At 42.4% G+C, this 20,056-nt stretch overlaps 2 protein-coding genes across 5 annotated transcripts in view; both read left to right on the top strand.

Annotated features, from left to right (window-relative positions):
- Nucleotides 1–20,056, top strand: part of LOC108157315 (opioid-binding protein/cell adhesion molecule) — a 136,926-nt gene that overhangs the window by 15,167 nt on the left and 101,703 nt on the right. For 2 of the 3 annotated variants that reach the window (XM_017289322.2, XM_017289320.2), the window contains exon 2: nucleotides 10,555–10,614. The gene's annotated coding sequence lies outside the window, so the exon portion shown is untranslated. Of the gene's footprint in view, nucleotides 1–10,554; nucleotides 10,615–13,011; nucleotides 13,169–20,056 lie in introns of those variants that run through there. The other variant, XM_017289321.2, reaches the window with a different exon arrangement.
- On the top strand, nucleotides 17,774–18,694 carry LOC108157317. Of its 2 annotated transcripts, none has more exons than XM_033389454.1 (4): nucleotides 17,774–17,889; nucleotides 17,978–18,157; nucleotides 18,227–18,420; nucleotides 18,533–18,694. In XM_033389454.1, exons 1-4 carry the CDS (start codon nucleotides 17,839–17,841, stop codon nucleotides 18,600–18,602), a joined length of 495 nt encoding a protein of 164 aa, XP_033245345.1. In that variant the 5' UTR covers nucleotides 17,774–17,838; the 3' UTR covers nucleotides 18,603–18,694. The 2 variants fall into 2 exon arrangements, with proteins under 2 accessions (XP_033245345.1, XP_017144815.1); XM_017289326.2 differs by having other exon boundaries at nucleotides 17,776–17,892.

Genomic DNA, 20,056 nt, shown 5'->3' with positions numbered 1-20,056 from the left:
CCTCATTCTCATTCTCATCTCTGGGAAACTCAGCTGGAGTGTGTGCACAATGATTAGACGTGGCTGACACTGGCCACATTGTACAATTTACTGTGATTCTTTTGGGCCGCCTGGGGACTGCTGACCCTCACTCCAGGACACACTTTTCGGGGATATGTTTGTGTGTGTGTGAGTGTGTGTTTTCTTCTTTTTTCTGGCTTGCTTATTTTGGCTGAACTTTATTTAATAAAGCAATTTGCGCTTGGCTGACATTAGTTATTGTTTGAGCCCTGGGCCTGGGCCGGCGATGTCTGTGCGGGCACAGATAATTTGTGGCAGCCCCCAATGGGGCAGCATTAAGGGAAATAGGACCAGTAGGAGGGCTTCAGGACACTTGGCCTTATACTTGTCGACCAATTGCCGCAACTTGTTAAGCAATTAAAATTAATTTGCATAATAAAAATAAATAAATGATTGCACAAGTGCCATAAAAATATATGTATATAGACTCTTGCACTCCACAGGGTTAATTGTTATTAATGGCAGGTGGAAAATTCTGGGGAATCAATCAAGCGGGGGAGCAGGAAATAGTTTTGGTTACTGGGAATCACGCACGGCCAATTTGTTGGGCACCAAAATTTAAAGAATTTTCCGCGCTTAACCATTGAATGTGGCAGCTTCCGACATTCCTTCCCGTGGCCTCTGTAGTCAACGCCTCTGGCCAGGCGTTGCACCTTTCTGCATTACAAATCATTGTTCAGGCGGTGGCAGGGAGCAGAGGGGGGCAGAGGAAGAGGAAGCTCTTTTTTCACGTTTGCTTGCAACGTTTTTAAGCGCACATCCGCAACGGTAACGCCTGCGGCTCTACACTTTTTGGCCCTAACACAGGCACAAAGATACATGAACACATATATAGATACATGGACACATGCATACGAGTATAGATACAGCAACACATCCACACACATAGAGTTACAGCGACACGAACCGTGTTTTTCCTTTTGTTTTGTGCGTTTTGCCAAACTGTCAATCAATAGAATTGTTCGGCACTTTTTTTGCACGGCCCACCGCAAAGCGCCGCCGAACCATGCAGCCCCCGTTGCCCGTTGCATGTGGCAGGCTATGGGGGCACTGCCGTGCAGCGAGCAGCGAGCCGTCAAAGTCAACGTGCATCATGTGGCATGCGCCCCAGTCCCACATACAGCCCAGGCCCTGAGTACCGGCGCAATGTTATTTTTCGCTTTGTGGCTGCGCTTTGGCTGCCCGTTACGACATTTCCCAACTTCTGGAAACACAACAACACATAAAAAACTAGGAAACGAAGGATACGACCCAACGAACCGAAGCTTTAGATATCCTTTTGGCGTGATGAATGCAATGGAAGCTATGCTTTTTCGAATTGGCTGAAAAATGTTGGATTTATGAATAGATATATGTCTTGGAGGGTGTTCTATATAATTTTGTAAGCCTATGGCCTATCGGCAGATGGGACTTTTTCTGGCTAGATATCTTGAACGTCATGACTCCTATTCCCACTTAAACATTCTAACAGACAAATTGACCAACGGATATGCCTATATCCGATCAACGGTTAAAGCTATTCAACAGTAGCCAACCCTTGGCTTGCTTTTTGCACATACTGCAAACTTTGGCTCAAAACTATAACACCTTTGCATGGAGCAGAAAAAAGGGCTATAATTGCTGAAAAAACTGGCGGTGAAAAAACCTGCCCAACAAGTGCCACTGATGGATGAGGGGTCAGGTCCGAACAGTTGGCCAAGTTGTGTGTCTAAATTTAAGTTTTTGCAGGGGGTACTCGCACTCGGTCTCGTATTTGGCCAGCCATTTAAGGGGCCCCTCTCCACCACAACCCCAAAGTCTGCGGCTCTGCGCTCCTTGAGCCTGAAAACTGCTCGTTAACGCTCTGGCAGAGGAGTGTATCTGATGGAGAGGATGAGACGGCTGTAGATGGAAGATGGCGGATGAAGGAGAACGACTTGGGGCCGCAGGCTGCGTTTTGCATGCGGCTTTGATTTTTGTCTTTGTTCACGTTCTTCCCAAGTATGGAGCCCCCCAAAAAAAGCCGAAAATCAATATATCCCAGTGGCTTGACGGGTGCCTTGTTTTTTTTTTCTCTCTCTCTGAGACCGTGTGTATGTGCCCGGCCGTGATTTTCCTTCTTTTTCTTGTGCGGAAGTTGCCTGTCTGCCAGGCTGCTAAGGCATGCAAGGACACAGCCCCACATGCATTCATTTCCAGCTCCTTTTACACTCTTTTGCCCTCCCGCTCTCTCCCCTCTCTCTGTGCACATATTCCCATGTCAGTGTGTATGAACCGCTCGTGATTATGTCTAATAGCTGTCCAAGTCGATCAATGTTCCCTGTACTTGACAGTCGAGCTAGGCTTAGCCTTGACTCTCGGCTCTTTTTCGATTCAGCGATTCTGCTGATGCATAATAAACGAGCTGTTCATACTCCTCCTCGCTTAATCATATAATAATAACTTAAGTAATGGCCAGAGTAAATAAATGAATCACTAATGAGCCGAAACAGTTTCCTTTTTGGCCCAAAAACCACAGAAAAACAGAAACAGAAATGAGAAACAAGAAACAAGAAACAGAAACGAGCTGCGACGCACTAAAAATGCGCCATTTACGACAATCAAAATGATTAAGTGCGGCACACAGCCTTGGGGGCTGGAGAGAAAACGCTGCGTATACGCAATAAACACCACGAAAAAAGAAAAGGAGTGAAGGATGGAGTGCACAAGCGGAACGCAAGAAATATTACTGGGGCTGGCAGATGGGGCTAGTGGGTGTTGCCCCAAAGATGTTTCCATACACGATACGCTAATGCATCTCACCGATTGGGAAGGTAATGAAATATTCAATCGGTGAAATAGGACCATTCATGCGAATACGTAAGAGAGCTGAATTCCAAGATTTTACCGAAGGGAAATGTGTGAATGACAAATCTTATCGACGGTGAAACACTTACGGTGAAAAAGAACGGTGCTAAAGGATATATGCAACCTCAAGAAAAAATAAATGCAAATAGTGTGAATGGCAGAAGTTATCGACGGTAAAAGTCCGTCGGTAAAAAATGAATCGTGAAACAGTTAAAGAAAACACAGTGTTTTTTGTGCGTCGGCAATTTCGTTAATATGGACTCCCTTAAAAATTCTGTAAAGATGGTAAAGAGAATGGAGGAAAATACACTTTAACGGCTACAACAGGTCCTCGGGGAGTGATTAAAATATAATAAATTTCACTTGGAAAAACGAAGAAAGACAGCGGCGCCAACCTCAATGGGAGTCGAGGAGCCCCCGGAACCGAAAAGGAGATTAAGTGGTTGGCCAGCATAAAAACCGCACATGCAAACCGAACCACTCACCCATCCACCAGTCCACTGGCCACGCCCACCCATATGGACTCGCCACTCAAGTGAGGAGCCGTGTCCGGGCCTGGAGTACTGGGTCCAAGGGGTCCGATGCCGGCAGTGGAGCCCACAAAAGTGTGAACATAATTTAACATGCAGCGGCGCGCCAGTTTTTGGGTTTTTCGGTTTAGACAATGTTCAAGGATTGCCTCGGGCCGTGCCCCAAACCCTACGCTTCCGTTCCACCGATCTCCCCCCTTGCGCCTGTCAGTCAGCCTTTGTGGCGCTTCGAGCACAGGCGTTTGAGTGTTTTGAAGCCTTATGTGAATTTGATTTGCGGCATTTTAATTTATGAACATGTGAGAGAGCCGCCTGCCGTCGAGTTACCAAACATTTTGCCAAAAACATTTCCTGAAACAAGTTGTGGTTTTCGAGGGGGTGCCGAGGGGCAGTGCAACAGTCCGCCACCCCTCTTCGAGACAGACATCCTTCTGGATGGAGAAGCCTTGCCCTCCACGGCCCTGCCCCAGCTGTCTCTCGTGGCACAGACGCTTTTGCTGCTGAATGCCAAATCAAGCAGCTGCCATTTTTGTGTGCTTTAATTTTTCTATTTTATTTTTCACTTTTTTAATATTTGTTAAATACCCTTACGGCAGGAGTTTTAGGATTTTTCAGAAGCGGTGATATCTACAGACGAAATTTCATGGTTCTTTCTGTGAAAACTATTTCCTAACTAAGCGTAGATAGTTTCGTATTTTGTGTAGCACTATATCTAATATCTTTCATGGAAACATGTCAGGGTATCTAAAACTTCGTCAACTTAAACATATTTTTCCTTTCTTTAATATCATCGTATTACTCTCTTTTTTTAGCAATCCTTGAGACTTCTGCCAATAGAAATTCTGGGTTTCTGGTTTTTGTTGTTTTTTTGTTTGGTTTATTTATCCAAGGCGGGTGGCATGGATGTCTATGGATGTGTGCGTTTTGTCGGGTTATCAGTGCTCGCATAAATCTTTTATCAACCAGTCGCAGCTGTGCGCCTGTGCTGGGGGCATGAGGGAGCTGACTCTTGTTGCTCCCTTTGCTGCTGAAGCGGCAGCTGCCTAATGAATACGCACAAAGTTGCTAATGAAGCAGGGAAGCCATGGGAAGATGTGGAGATGGGGAGAAGTTTTTGGCCATACGCATATGAATATATACATACCGAAAAAGCAAGGCAAGGAATGATAAAGATGGGAAAGACTAAGGCCCCCTGGTCTTATGGCTGATCTCATGCATATGCGACAGATAGAATAATTATACACTTGGGCATGGAATGGCTCTAGGTTGGGAAATGGCAATGAGATTAAGGCTGAGACTGGTAGCAGAGTCTTGGCTTAAAAATGGAGATGGGAGCTGAGTCTGGGATTGAGAATGGAGATGGAGCTCAGACCTGAGACCAAGTCTGAGGCGTGGCTATAACAACTTTCTCATGAATCTCTAAGGAGGGGCTCTGCCCATAAGAAATGCTAATGTGATAAGTCTGCAGATAAATTAAATAAAAGTGCGACAATATATGTAAAAGTAAATTAGTTTAAAGCCTAAACAATACCCAACTGAGAAGTAAGACAAATAAAAGAGGTTGTATGTAAAATTAGTTTGAGTAACTTTTAAAGATGAATAAATTATCTGCAAAGGTATGTGCTATTATCTGAAACATTGTGCATTGATAATATTCGATTTAAGGAGTATCTTAAATGTTACCAAAACACACAACCAAAGAACAAACATCACAATCAAGGACTTCCTTACATTACCGCCATTCCTATTAAACCCTTTGACTTTTGATAAGCAAAACCGAGAATATGAGCAAAAAGTTAATTTAATTAAGAGCCATTCGATTTGTATAAGTTTTGTGCTTATGCAACTCAATCATTCGTTGTTGTTTGTTTTCAATTTTGTTCCTTTTCTGTTTTTTTTTTGTTGTGAAACTTTGTGCAACGATTACCCACAGTGCAGCCGAAAAAAAAGGTAGAAAGAGGAACAAAAATAAGAGAAGGAAATGCTTATTGTGGTCGTTACAGGCATTACGGGTCCTGGAGAGGGGCGGGCGGCAGCTAATGGTAAATAACGATAAATAGAAGAAGAGAAAAAAAGTAGTAGAAAATTGCTTTGGCCAAAGGCAAAGTCAATGAGGCAATCCGCAGTCTGCAGTCTGCAGTCCGGAGACCGAAAGCTTAGTCCGAGACCTGGTTCGAGCCGGAGAGCACTTCACGGCACTGGCTGCTGGCTGATGGCTGCTGGCTGCCTCATTGGTAGCTACAACAAAAGCAAATTCTAGTGTGCTTAAAGCGTAAAATTGTTTGTTATAAAATTCAATTGCAGTTTTTGTTGTTGCTTCTGCTGCCCGATGCTGCCTGATGCTGCTCTTGGCCAAATGCAATCGGCTGACCAAGAGGAAACTTTGCAAGTCGAGAGTTGACTACTTTTGTCTTGCGCCGTGATTTGCCCAAGTATAAACTATAAGTTTCCCCATCGCGGGCCGGGGCCAAAGAGTTCTTTGCATATCTTGTTGGCAATTTCAGAAAATCAGAAATTCAGTACAAAAGAGGAATAAACAAAACGCAAATTGTTGGCTGAAACACCAGATTTAATCGGAGAAAACTTAGAACGAAGTATTGAAGGAAGCATTTTTTCTGCCTCAGTGCTGCACAGCTATATGTTATACAATTTTCTGTGGAAATGGTTGTGTTTTCCATCAGCGAGTCATGTGGCATATTACGTTTTATGGTGACGACTTTGTGGTGGCTGTGAGGCATGAGGGGCATAAGGTGATTGTGGCAGAATCAGAAGCAGAAACACGCAACCACCCGCTGCCTGTTGGAGTCATAAAAAGTGCGTAGCCGGCAACAGGTTGCCAGGGGCGGTGGTTATATAAACCACTCCTTTGTCACAGCCACGGCGAACCGAAGAGTCTCAGTCCTTACAGCTGTGCTCACACGATACGTTTTCCCCCGATCATTTATGAGCAAAGGAAAAAAACCGGATGGCACATGTACTTAAAGATGCTAGTGAGATGTGAGTGTTTGTTGTATGATAGAGCAAGATACATAGAAAAAATTGCACCTGTGCAATAGGTATCGTGTAAGAGCAGCTTTACCTAATCAACAGCTACATAGGTCTATGCCTTTGGCTCTTGCTCGCTTCGATGTCTCTTTCCAGAGTCGATTTGAGCGTGCTCTGTGCTCTCCTCGTTGGTTAACAAATTGCGCATATCAAATTTGCGGAATTGTCTCTCATAGCCTGCTCCCTGAGTGCTCCTGAAAATTTAGCTAAGCCTCGACAAACTAATAGATTCCGTTGCCTTGACGGGACTCATGTCTCTGTCTCTCTCTCTTTCTCTCTGTGGCTCCGTGTGGAAGTCAGTTTATGGGCAAAGTGTTTGGTAATGGCTGCAAATGGTAGGCGTTGCCAAAGACTGTCAGCTAATGCCACATTTCTGCGCTCCTTGTCTATATGTGAGCGTACATACAGACACGTTTGTATGTTTATGTATATTTTTACAAGCGCTTTGCGTGACAGGAGACGCGGGAGTCCTACATTTACATATCAGCGCCATTAGAGCCGCCATATTAATGATTTTATAGTGTAATAACGCGTTATCACGCCGTCACTCACACACATAGACGCTGTGTCAGGGCCACCACCATAGATATGGCTAATTCATTTGTTTCTATTTTCCCGGTTTTCCACTGGTTTTTCCTTGTCTTTTGTTTCGATTTTTGATTGAGTTGTTCTCCCATAATTCATGAGGACAAACCATTCAAGCGCGTCTAAAATGCAAAAATGATATTGATATGGATTGCAATAATGTTGGCAGAGCGTGGTTTTTAATAGGACATGTAGAATGGGGGGGATGCTAAGAGGATATGTGGAGCGAGGCTGGCGGTTTTCGGCGAGGGAATATGCGGGCGTCTATGCATTAATAAACATTTGATTTGTGATTTGTTGCGCTGCATTATGCAAATGTGTGTCGCGCATAAATTGTATAAATCATTTCGCCGTCTGCTGACTTAATTAAATGTTAAAAATTTTCGGAAAACCAACGAAAAAAATCCAGCACACCAAACACGCAAAGGAAAAAAGATTGAAATTTTGTTGTCCACCCGTAAATGAATGACAATTAATGAGTTTAATGAATGGTTCGGTCCGTCAGCGGCTCAAAAGTGACAAAATTCAATAAATCAATATGAACACAAAGTTTATTTCTGAATATATTATGAATACGGTGGTAAAAGTGTTGCCCACTTTTGGAAGGGTCTGAGAACCCGTTCACCCGGTCATCGCTGGTAATGATAGACTTGGGCAGCTGGGGCATGTTGCACGTCTTAATTTATAAAGTAAACAGGAAATTAAGCTAATGATTTTTTCGTTTACCTTTATATAGATTACTTAGCAGCATTAAAAGGTTAATTAATGATGGAAGCATTTTATTCCTCAAATTTGTATTGTCAAAGAAACCATAAATCTTAATGGATTTTACAAGGAAGTCACGTCTGTTTAGGGGGCTTTTTTAAAGATAATAATATTTAGAATAAAATTATTGTTGAATATAAGGGTAACTCTCTCGAATTTACGCGAGAAGAGTGCATCCTTCGCATACGGTAATGACAATTCCAAGACCTGGTAATGCTCGTAGTTTTCGGTGAAGGACTCAGTCACGCAATGTATCATATCAAGCGCCATTTTGGACCGGTGGTCGGCACGCACACATTCAAAGCCGACCAACGTTCTACAATTGTATTTCCTATGCACATGAGATAGGGCTGTGCCGACCGCTGTTTTAAACGGACCACTTAAATTGTTAATCACATACAAATGTACCTAATGTAGCTGTAACAGATCCAGTTGAGAGAGCGGCACTGTGTTGTGGCATGAAGGCTGATGTCGAGACGGTATGTACTTGTACAAGCTAAACTTCCATTCATGCCACACACGCGTCCCTACTTATGAGTATCATCGGGAGCGCATTTGTTGCTGCCTTTTTCTGCTCCACTTTTCACCCGTGGTTGTGGCACAGCGGCAGCGGCACTGTGCTGTTCTTTGCCGTTGCCAGGCTACAGCTGTGCCAGGGTCTGGTTTGCTGCCTAATTCCTTTTGGCTCTATTCACTCGAGTCCGCTAATTGCTATAACTTCCACTCTTCAGGTCCGTTCCATCCGTCTGGATATCTGTCTTTCCGTTGGTCCTTCTGTCCTCTCGTCCGTCTGTCTGCTTTTCTCTGGGTATAGTACGTTGATTGCGTTGAAATAAATGAGTTTTCATGATAACCGAGCAAAAGTTGTGCCAATTATAATGCCTGGGTTCCTCGGCTATCGCGTCTGGTGCTTACGGTGGAAAAGTTTCGGCTTTTGTCTAATTTATATAATGCCATTGCCATTTAGCATAAGAACCAAATGAATTGCTTTACAAATTGAATGGGAATTTGCGTCCTCATTATGATCATCATTCAACATCATTCAAAATATGGCAACAGGGGGGGGGGGGAAAAAAAAATAAATAAATAAAACCGAGTAGAATGCACAAAATTCCATAACCTAAAACCAGAAAATATCAGGGGGTCGCAGGGCGCACAATCTCTTTTTGCAACCTGATGCGTTGCGTACATTTTGTGTGCCGCGATTTTAGCATTTGTTGAATCAGTAGTTGGGGATGAGGATGAGTTGAGTCGAGAGAGAGAGAGTCGAGAGTCGGGTTTCGGGGGAAACATTATTGCGAAACATTTCTCGCTTTTAATCAGAATCTCCGACTACCACGATGATAAATGTTGCCCTGGCAGCGGCCACCAACAGAAGGTGGAATCAACAGAAAACCAGGTCGGGGTCGAGGCAAGGAAATATTCATAATTCAATGCTTAAACCGCAATTCATGTTCTCGTTTTTTTTTTGTGTGCTTCTTCTAGTTTTAGCCAGTTTTTGCTTCGCATTAATATCGTTCTGCAGTTGGCGCCGCTGCAGCGTCAGATTTACCTGAGAGGTAAACCCTAAAAACGCTTTTGCATTTTCATAAATGTTTGGCTTTTGGCTGAAAATATACCCCCAACGCTGGTAAGGTTCGCAATCCCTTCTGAGCACTTTCCCACTCAGTTCGCCCCTTGACAGACCCCAGTTGATCTGCATATTTTACTCGACCTCTTGGCCCAGGCCTCAACGTTGTTTTTATACCCGGTACTATGCTATGGTATGTTGTGTTTAAGTAGAGATTGAAAAAAAGACCGAAGGTAGCAATATTTTCTTGCACGGAAGCAAGTAGATTAAAGGATGCACTGCTGACTCCATCAAAAGTTAGATGCCGAAAACTATAATCCAACGATACTTATGGAAATTCAGCACTCCTTAGATCAGTTCTTTCAATTTTAAGCTTCTTTCAAACTCCACTCTTGATAGGGAAAAGGCTTAAAAACTACCAAAACTCAACCCAATCTCATCATTAATACATACATACATACATCACTCCTCCTTCCAGCGCTATTTGTTTGACGAAGAACCTTTGCTATCTATAGCATTAAAGAAAGAAGACTTCGCGCAATGTAAAAAATTGTATGATAATCCTGAACTCATTTCAAAAGATTTCCAAGGTGTCCGATAGCCCATACAAATCTGCCTTGTTCTTGTTTTGGCCGGGCTCAAACCACCTCCAAATCCAACTCCTACTTCACATCCAGCATCAACCATCGTTCAATGTGGCCGCTGTTGCTGTTGCGGTTGATTCACTTTTATGCAATAAAATTGAAATTAATTTTTAGTGATTGCGGATGCGGTGTTTCAGCTTCTGTTGCTGCTGTCTCATGCTACTGTTCCTGCCACAGCCGCTGCTACTGCCTCTGTTCCGTCCGCAGTCGCTGCTGTCCCCTCCGTTTCAGCCACAGCCTCTGCTTTTGCTCCCATTCTTGCCCCAGCCGCTTCTCTGCCTCCGTTCCTGCCACAGCAGTTACCTCTGCTCCATCCACTGCTGCTACAGCGGTTTTGACACTGCACTGTTGCGGCCTCTGATTGAATTGTAAATTTTCTTGGCCCACCATACGAGCACGACAGGGTGTGAGCCGGGCGTGGGGAAATACCGACTCATGCATATTCATTCAATCACTTGTATTGTTGGCCCATTATAAATTGATAAAAATAATAATGCTGTTGAAAATTTTCCGCTTTTGTCATTTTTAGGCCGCACTTGTCGTCGATAGCAATTAAAACAGACGTCCGACCAGGCCAAATAGCCATCAGGTAATTAAATTTTCGTTTATTTATTTAGTTTTCATATCAATTATTACACTCAACAATTTGTTTGTCGATAATAAAGAGGCCTTCGCTTAATATTTATTCCAAATTAAATGGAGTTTTGTTCGTGGCTTAAATTTACCAAAAATACTATATACTCATAAATGGGGATATTTGTATGTATGTATGTATAGTACATATGTACATATACGTGTGTCATTCATGTTGTGTGTGTGTTACTGACAAATGCGATGGTGACTACCTGACAGCAGGGGATGGATATTAACGTGCTGCTATATTAAGTGTATAGAAATCCATCTCTGGGCCCGTGTTCAAAAGTGAATTTTCATGTCAATGTCTCGTTTGTCATTTAGCTAAACCGCACACCACAGCGCACCGTCACCCCTCCTACATATATGTATGTTCATAATATAGAGTTGTCAGTTTACAGGAAAATATCATTAAGCGTACACTCACGTTCAAAATAATATTCATGCATTTAACATGAAAGGCCGAAAAATCGACGATGACGCTCATAATTGAATGATGAACTTGGTCAATCATCTCTCTGTCTCTCTCTGCCCGTCGTCTCATTATCGATGGCAGACAATACATTTTAAGTGGCCCCAAGGACAATGTGGCCTCGGACATTGAGCCTAATTTTTCCACAATTAACTCAATTAGCCAGCCACAAAACTTGGCCGCAAAGCATTTCCCTTGGTCAATAGTTTCTACACAGCAAAAAATAAGTATATAATAAGTCTTTAATGATTAAACCCTTAGCCGAAAGTAAAAATAAGTAAAAATTCCATTTATTATTATGAATCGTATTTCTCTGTTATTTTTATACCCTGTTCATGGACTAATTAAGAGGCAAGTGGGTTTTTCCAGTGTACTTTTGAGCGTATATCCTGATAAGGGCTAATAAATGGCGTCTGGTTTAGCCAGCATCTTTTGGACATTTGCCATTATTCATGGCCAGGAAATTGAAATGTGTGTTATGAGGCCTTCGCCACCCAAAAAACTAAAGCCACTTCAGGTTGAGGTCCACTTTCAGTTGGCCAAAAATAAATTCGGTCAAAAGTGTCGTTTATCTTCGAAAAGTGGCTGCCCTTCACCTCTTTTTAGTGGCGAAGGCAAAGAGTTTTCAGCTTTAATTAAAAGCAGCTGTTGTATCCTTAGTTATCGCTGAACTTTGACCAAGTTTTCTTCAACCCATTGTTTGCACTTTGGACCCAAAGAAGGGGGCATTTCTCCGTGACATTTTCTACTCAATTGTTGAAGATGTTTTTGAGCTGTTTTTCCTGCTAATTGAAAGCGTTTGATAATGAAATTTAATTATGATTATCGTTAGGTCTTTGATCTAATTTCGATTCCGGAAATGGATCCCTTCCTCGTCTCAACGATAAATGGATGTTCAGCATTGTAATCCGGACACTAATACCATAAGATTGTTTAAATTGTTTGTGCCATGAAGTGAAGAATAAACCAATATTTGACCAAAATGCACTTAAGAGCATATGAAAATTTTAATTTTCCTGTACATTTTGCAGAAGTAAATTCTCCTCTCATTTTTCCAGCAATTAGTTAAATCTATGCAAATATTATGCCCTTGGACAACAGCCAATCCATCCATCAATCATTCAATAAATCAATCAATCAGTTTGGGGTGGCAGACAATTTTGGTCAAACACAAACAAGGACGAAAAACGTTGCCAAAGTGCAATTAAGGTCGAAAGCTCAAGAGTCGCTTTTGGACCATTTGAAAGTAGAGTCCAATTACGCTACCGGGGGGAAAAAAACAATGAGAGAGAGAAAGACAATGTGTACTCAAATTTGCAATTCTATGAAATGCGATCCACTCCGAAAAAAGCAAAAACAATGAAGAGAGCGAATGAAATAGTAATGAAGAGTGAAGGCTATGGTTTCAAGGGAAATAGCAGCTGTTGGTTGTTTAAACGTTAGAGGGTAATAGCAAGTGTTATAGTGATGATAGTGAGAATAGACACGAGAACTAATTAAACGATTCATTGTTATCATTTTAAGATTATTTATCAGTTATGTTAAGCATTTTAATAGTTAGATAGGAAGGTACTTCCACCCTTTTTCGTGCATCGGACTGTCAAAACAAATGTAGAAAACCAGCCCTTGCGCATCGCTAATAAGCAGTGCGTAATTTGCAGATCGGCATCTTCAGATCTGAGTGAGAGAGAGAGAGACAGAGGCAATGAATGAACAGTTTATGCAAGGTATATTTATAAAAGGTCATACACCACTCGTATGAATACCTCACCCTTTCTTACTACATACTTTATGTACATCGGAACTCTTAAGCCCCACTCCTCCCCACGAGTAGGTCGTTAATCAATTCAAAAGTGCAGCTGAAGACGGATCGGATCCAGAGCGTCGTTAGTGTTGTTTTAGTGGCGCAATTTATAATTCCCGACAATCTCTTTAATTAAGCGCAAAAGGAAAACTGCAAACATTTTCTTCACCTTGCTTTTCGCACTGGAAAACTAATGTCAAATGTCAGCTGCTATTATTTCTGTGGCACCTCGGGGTAACTATTAACCATATTTCACATTTATTTTCTTCCTGTGGTACATTTTTTCACGAGCGTTTCTTGTTGGTCTCCCTCCCCCACTTCCTCTCCCATCTCCCTTGCTCACCTTCCAATGGGTTTCTGTATGTTTTTTATATTTTTTTACAGTTTTCCACTTGATTTAGTACGCTGCAATGTTTTTATTAGTTGCGAAATATTTGCAGCTCTCTTTCTCATGCTCTTTACTTTTTCCGTTGTTTGCTATTTGCTGTTTTCCATGGTTTTTGTTGTTGCTTTTGGTCGCTCTTTGTCGCTATTGCGTTCTTTCTCCTTCCTTTGTCGCTGATGTTTCTCCCCCTTTCATTGGTAATGTTCCCGTTTGTCGTTTGTGGTGCAATTAGTTGTTGTTTTCTTGCTGTTTATTTGGAGGGCTCTCTTCTTCTGCCTCTCTTATCCCCTTTTTGAACTTAAGCTAACGGTTAATACTCGTACTCTTTCTTGTGTTGGTCGCTCTAATTGAGCCTGGCATTTTGTCCATTAATCAAATTGGATTCCACCATTCGCTCTCTGCGACCATTTAACATCATCTCTTTCTGTCTTTCTGTCTGCCTTTGTCTGCCTTTGTGGATCTTCCTGTTGCTCTCATAATTCCCTTGGTTTGTTCTATCTGTATGTATCTGCATGTCTGAAGAGAGAGTCTGAGCGAAGAGTTGGCACTTAATTAAAAGATTACTTGTGAAAACTTTTTGGCAGAAAACTTAATATTAGCAGAGAGCGTGAGGGGGTGGGAGTGAGTGGGCGAAGAGCAATGTTTACTTAAAAACTTTAAATAAATAAAAGGAAATTGCAAAGCAAACACATTTGGGTACAAACACTCATACAACACACACACCACACTCACTATTCTCTCTTACTTTCTCCCACTCTCTTACATTGTCGACAAAATGGCAAACGTTGAACTTTGATGATTTATAGCCCTTAAAGTGGGCAAGGGGAAGAAGGCAATGGAGTACACGGTGCCTGAAGAGCATGAAGAGCATTCTTTGTAGCCACTCAAACACATACACTTACACTCAAACTAAACTCACAGTTAGCTACACTCTGCTACAGAGTTTCACATTTAATTTACTACGTGTCAGGCATACGCTTGCAGCTTGACAAATACGAACACAGCAAATTGGAGCAGAGAGTGCGGGAGGGAGTGGAAAAAGAAAACTAGAAAAATCAGATAGAGAGAAAGAGAAAAACATGGCATTCACACAAAAGTTGAGTAGGTAAAGATCCCCCCACTAAGCCCCGATCCCACAAGGGAATGGATATTACCGCAGTCCTCTCCCCCCCCTTGTGACTCTATTTGAAGGCTTTGATTATATTTAGAGACAGAGGCTGAGACTGAGGTTGAGCCGCAAATTATGGTAAACATAAACAAGCTTTGGCTTTCTCTCGCTTCCGCCTTCCACTTTTAATGTACTTTTATTTTATGTACTCGCAAAAGTTATACACACTCCACTCTCTCCACTCCACTCGCTTTAGTCCTTTCCCTCCATGTCCGTCTTGTTCTCGGTCCTTGGGCTTTGGATAAACACAAATTTCCAAAGTTTAATTTAACGTTAATAACGTTATTTGTAATTTTTATGACGTTCCCATTTCCCCATGTTTCCTACTTTTTAATATGTTGTGTCGCGTATGATATGAAAAAAAATGGGAGAGAGAGAGATGAGAGCTTCTGTGTCGAAGTTTTGGATACCCTGCAATTTTGTAGCCCCGCATCGGATTGTCTATAGGAATAATGGTAAACTAAAAAAAAGACTGGAATATTTTGCTTTAAGCACTTGGCTAACGACCAATCCATGTCCAAAAGATCTGTCTACAATCGAAAGTAGACTTTAGGAAAAGTTGAATCTAAGAAAACCCTTAGGCGAGACGGCTCGATTCGGCTCAAAGTTAAGGCACCCTCTCCTCAGGGTATCCTTTGAGTAATATAAAAAATTATGCATATTCCAGGAGTTTTTGGCTGGCATTCAACTTTGAACTCAAAGGCACTCACTCCCACACATGTATTTAATTATCAAGTTTACTTTTTGTGAGTGTGAGTCTGTGTGTGTGTGTGTGTGCATGAGGCTTTTGTAGATTTAATTGGTTTTTTGATAAAAGTCAGCTTAGCATGCTAATTAATGTGGCTTTGACTTTGAATGCATGCATTTGCCAGGGATATGGGATATAGAGTAATGCTCAAGGTGGAATGGGGGTTAACTTCTATCCGATTCTGGCTTCTGTTCAGCTCTAATCGGATACGGGGGACACAGTGTGGACCCAGGGGGGACATGGAGCTACAAACAACGACAAAACAACGGAAAAGTGTACAAATATTTTGCAGCTTTCAAACACAAACATAAGGGGAAAAGTTTTCTTTGGCTACATTCTCAAACCCCGTGCCACACCACGTGCCCCTGATCCCCGTTCCCTGTTACCCGTTCCACTTCTGCCTCCACTACTTGCAGCACAACTTAAATAAATAAATTGTTTGGTTGCATCAAGGATATACGTATACGCAGTGTGGCAGCATGTCAACACAATAAATGCGAATGAAAATTGCAGCAAAAGTTTTCCTATTTTTGGCACACGATTCTCCCGGGCGGGTGGCGTTGGGGGGCGGAGAAGTCGGATGTTAGGCGGGGTATCTTGTAATGTGCAAAAAATAAGACCCCCGTGTCCAAGTTGCAAGCAGTAACAGCAACAGCAACTCGAGAGCGCAGCAACTGGAAAATAATTAAATTCCTAGAAGCAAGTTATAGACCTCAAGACTTTTTGCTCCTTCGGCATTCGGTTCGGTGGGTTGTGTCTTATGGCTCTAATTTCATGCAAAATGTTCTTCGTGCCGTACACCCACACCCACACCCACTCTCTCTCTCTTTCTGTTGATGCCACTAAAAGTTATGCCCCCAACTTATTGCCGCTTTCCGCATGGCTTTTGTTTCCTTGGGCCTTGTGTGTGGCGTTGCGTCGTTGTTGTGTTGTGTGGTGCAGTGTTTGCTTTTCTTACGGCTTGTCAGTGGCTCAGTGGCTCAGTGGAGCACTGCTGGGAATCATTTCGTTCCTGCCACTGCCACTGATGCTGCTCTTCCTGCCGTTTTCTCTGCTTTTGCTGGTGCTGCAGTTTTCTTGTCCATAGCGGAAGGAAATGAGCAAAAATGACAAAGTTAACGGATGTGCACAAAACACAACGCACTCTTACTCACACTTACTGCCCCTTGTACTCGTCGTCGTCCTTCCCTCTCCTTTGCTTTCCTGTCGTCCTGTTCCTGGGGTTCCTGGGGTTGCTCTCTGCTTTCCTGTCCCGTACGGTGCCGCTCCTTTGTGCCAGCCCCAATGCACTTGCATCCAGGATCCAGGATATGTGTGCGGAAAGTACAAAATTGTACATGCATTTGATTTATGTTTCTCTGGTTCTGTTTCTGGTTCTGTTTCTGTTGCTGCCTCTGCCACACCACCATCCATGTCATTGGTTCAAGTCCCATGCCACAGAGCCACACGCCTCCCCATGCTCTTGGTGGCAAGTAAGCAAATCATAGCCTACATTTCCGCTGTTGTTTATTTGGGTACACTTCTCTTTCTTTCTCTCCTTCTTTGGGGGAGTTCTCTCTGGGGACTGCACTTCACTTCACATCCCTGGATTACTCGCAAGTCGAAAAGTTTTTTGTCTTTTCCCAACAAAACACGAAAAGTCGCTGTGTTTGGTTAAGTATTGAAGTGCAATATTTATGGCTTTAGGGAGAGTATACCTCCTCAGTGAGGAACCCATCCCAATTATCAGACGGTTGTGATTGAGTGGAAGTCAATGTGGAAATATAAAACGTAGTTGTTGAGATAAAGAACCCACTAAGAATATGTATTTTATAAACAGGAAAAACTATTAATAATATAAAAAGATAACCATGAAACCTATAGAAAGTTGAAGTGTTAAGAATACAGAATGAAATATTAAAGCACCGCGGGGGAAAAAAAACAGGAGAAAAGTATCCTTTGAAACAAATGAAATTATATTTACAATCCTTCTATTTTGTTTTGGTTCTCTTTTGTTGATTCACATTTTGAAAATTTTCATTTATCAGCAGCGTATTCCCATTTTCAAACCTTTTCCCAAACCCCAGCCCCAACCCAAACCCCAACCCATTTCTGTGGCTTGTTCTAGCTTGCGTCTCCTGGCCATCCCGTGTCAACAGGCAATTATCATAAAAGCCTGGGGTGGGGCATCGGCAACGGAGTCCTGCTACAGCTCTGGGATCCTAGTGGTACTACTAGGGTGCTCCAAAAGGGGCCCGTTCGCCCGGTCAGGTACACAGAGCGACAATTACGAGTATGCTAAATGCTTTGCCACTGAAAAATGTGGCTTTAAATTGCATGAAATCATCGCCACATTCCGACAGTAATGAAATTAGTCCAAACAAAAGCAGCAACCGAAGGGCAACGACTTCTATCGCTATCGAGGCCAATTAGATTAGGGGAACCAAAACAGAACAAAACAGAACAAAAAAAAACGAGGAAAAATAAAAGAAAAACCCTTCGCACCGAGAGCAATAAAATGTTACTACCAAGTGGACCCTTTTACCCCATTTTCTCATTTTCATTTCCAGACGAAAAATTTTTTTGTTTTTAATGTCAAGGAGTTGTGCAAATTTTTTGTAAATATGTTTAAGTGTACCATTCGTTTGGTCAACCTGGTGATGCAGCTCTTTACGGTGGTAACTCTGATGGGGGGATTCGATACAGACATACAGATTATCCCTGAAATGCCATTCCCTTCTGCCATGTTTCTTTCTTTTACAGACTGTGGAGATTGTTGCACTGGTCTACTTAATAATGGTGTTGTATTCGCAATGTGTCTTAGGCGGCGAGTACTATCTCTCCGTGATTTTATACGTCTACTCTCTACCAGTCATCACTGTTCAGTCTGTGGTCTTTGTCCTGTGTCGTTTGTGCTGGTTTACCGTAGGGCTCGATCCAATTGTGCGTATATCTAGGAGGCCACCCTGGCCTCGTGCTCCATGGACACCTACTGAATGGCCTGTTTTACAGGCGATGACGTTTAATCTGGCCAGCGGCATGGTGTGCATCGGCTGCAGCCTGACCATGCTCGTGGCCATGATTTTTCACTGTGGCAACGAGTACCAGTACATGTTCTTTTTGGCCGGAGGATTCGGCCTTCTGGCTGGGATTCTGCATTTGGTGAATGCCTTGATCTGCAACAAATACATGCCCCGCAAGGAATGGTACGGGTATTTACTTGACAGGCGTCGAGTGCATTCTTGACCCAATCGATTGACTAAACGGTTAAATATTTATGTGGTATGCCTTCCCCCTCTCCCCTCTCCGCTCTCCCAGGACCTACACGAAACCCTCGAAACAAGGCAGAAAAAGGACGGAAGAATCAATTTTGTATTTGGTACCGTGATGACTGTAAAATGCTATGGGGAATAAGTGGAAAAATTCTGAAAAAGTATACATGCAGATTGAATTTTGGCAAATAAATTGAATGTGTATGATTTCATTTTATTTGTTATCAAAATCTGGGCAAAATGGATTAAAATATGAGTGGTTTTCTCTTATAAATATAAGAGGGTCATAGAAGAGTCTTGAATATTAAATTAAAGAAAGAATTGTGGAATGGAGGATATATTGACTGAAAGAGCGCCAAAAGGTACAGTCCTCGAATAATTGTATTATTCTCTTAATATTGATCAAATGATTACTGTTTAACAAGTGAATAAATTTCAAGTTAAGCTGATTAGGGTATAAGCAGGCTCAAATTTAAACTGATTTGAGTGTCCATTCAATCTGATTGAAGCTAAAGACAACTTTAATCAACTTGAATGTTTTTGGATGCCCCCGAGCTCTCTCTTCTATTGTTCAATGCTTAAAGACTAAACAAAAACAGTTTGAATATACAGCCAAGCCCAGTGCCGTGCCATACCAACCCCATTTCCACTTACATTTCCAATACCAAGCCCATTCTCATCCCCATCCCCATCCCCTATTCAACACTGGGTTCTCTCGTTCTTTGTGCCGATTGTTTGTTATTGTTACTTATTATCGGTTCTCATTGCTGGGGAAGGGACGTCGTGGGAGGAGGAATGGAGACCGTCTGGCCAGCGGCTATAATCAATATAATATTTGGCGACCTTTGCGTGTTAATGGCTTAAATGCTTAAGAGCCGACTGTCGACAGCATTCACAAATTCATGTGAGAAATGCTTTTGGGCTTCGGGGCTGCCTTTCTTTTGCGCAGCTAGAAATCGATAAATTGCTTTTTGACAATCATCAAAGCAAGCAAAAGCTGCTTATAAGTACCACTCGGTATACTTGGATAATGAAAATGGATATGTGCACATACATACATATGTATATATGTATGTATGTATGTGTACGTTTTGAGGACTCACACTTCAATCAATGCCGGAGAGTGACAAACAGGGAATTCTATTCGCGATGTGCAACGTGCATATTCATAAGCATAAAAGATTTCCATATTGCGAGATGGCAATCAAAAGGATAGACAGGAAGACAGACAGTCGGGAGGAGCTCCCTACTCATCAGATGAAATCAGATGTGTGGCATGCAACTGCTGTCATGTAAGTCTTTGAGTTGATGCTGTGGATGATTCAGATGATGTTGCAACTGTCAGTCAATTGCTGCCGCTGCCGCTACTCATCCTGCTGTTACCACTGATGATGTATGCAAAACTAGCTGCCAGGCAATACAGTGATTCAAATATCTATATGCATGCATGCATATGTGCCGCCAATCCAATGGGATTGCTGTCGCACTCATTTGATGACTTTGATGAGACCGGGAAAAGCGCATAATGTGTTATAGCGATACAGCAGTAGCTCTCTACTTTGAAAAAGAT

The sequence above is a fragment of the Drosophila miranda genome, chromosome 2, assembly GCF_003369915.1.
Source record: "Drosophila miranda strain MSH22 chromosome 2, D.miranda_PacBio2.1, whole genome shotgun sequence".
In the NCBI taxonomy this organism is placed as follows: Eukaryota; Metazoa; Arthropoda; class Insecta; order Diptera; family Drosophilidae; genus Drosophila; species Drosophila miranda.
This window is presented reverse-complemented; position numbering and strand designations above follow the sequence as displayed.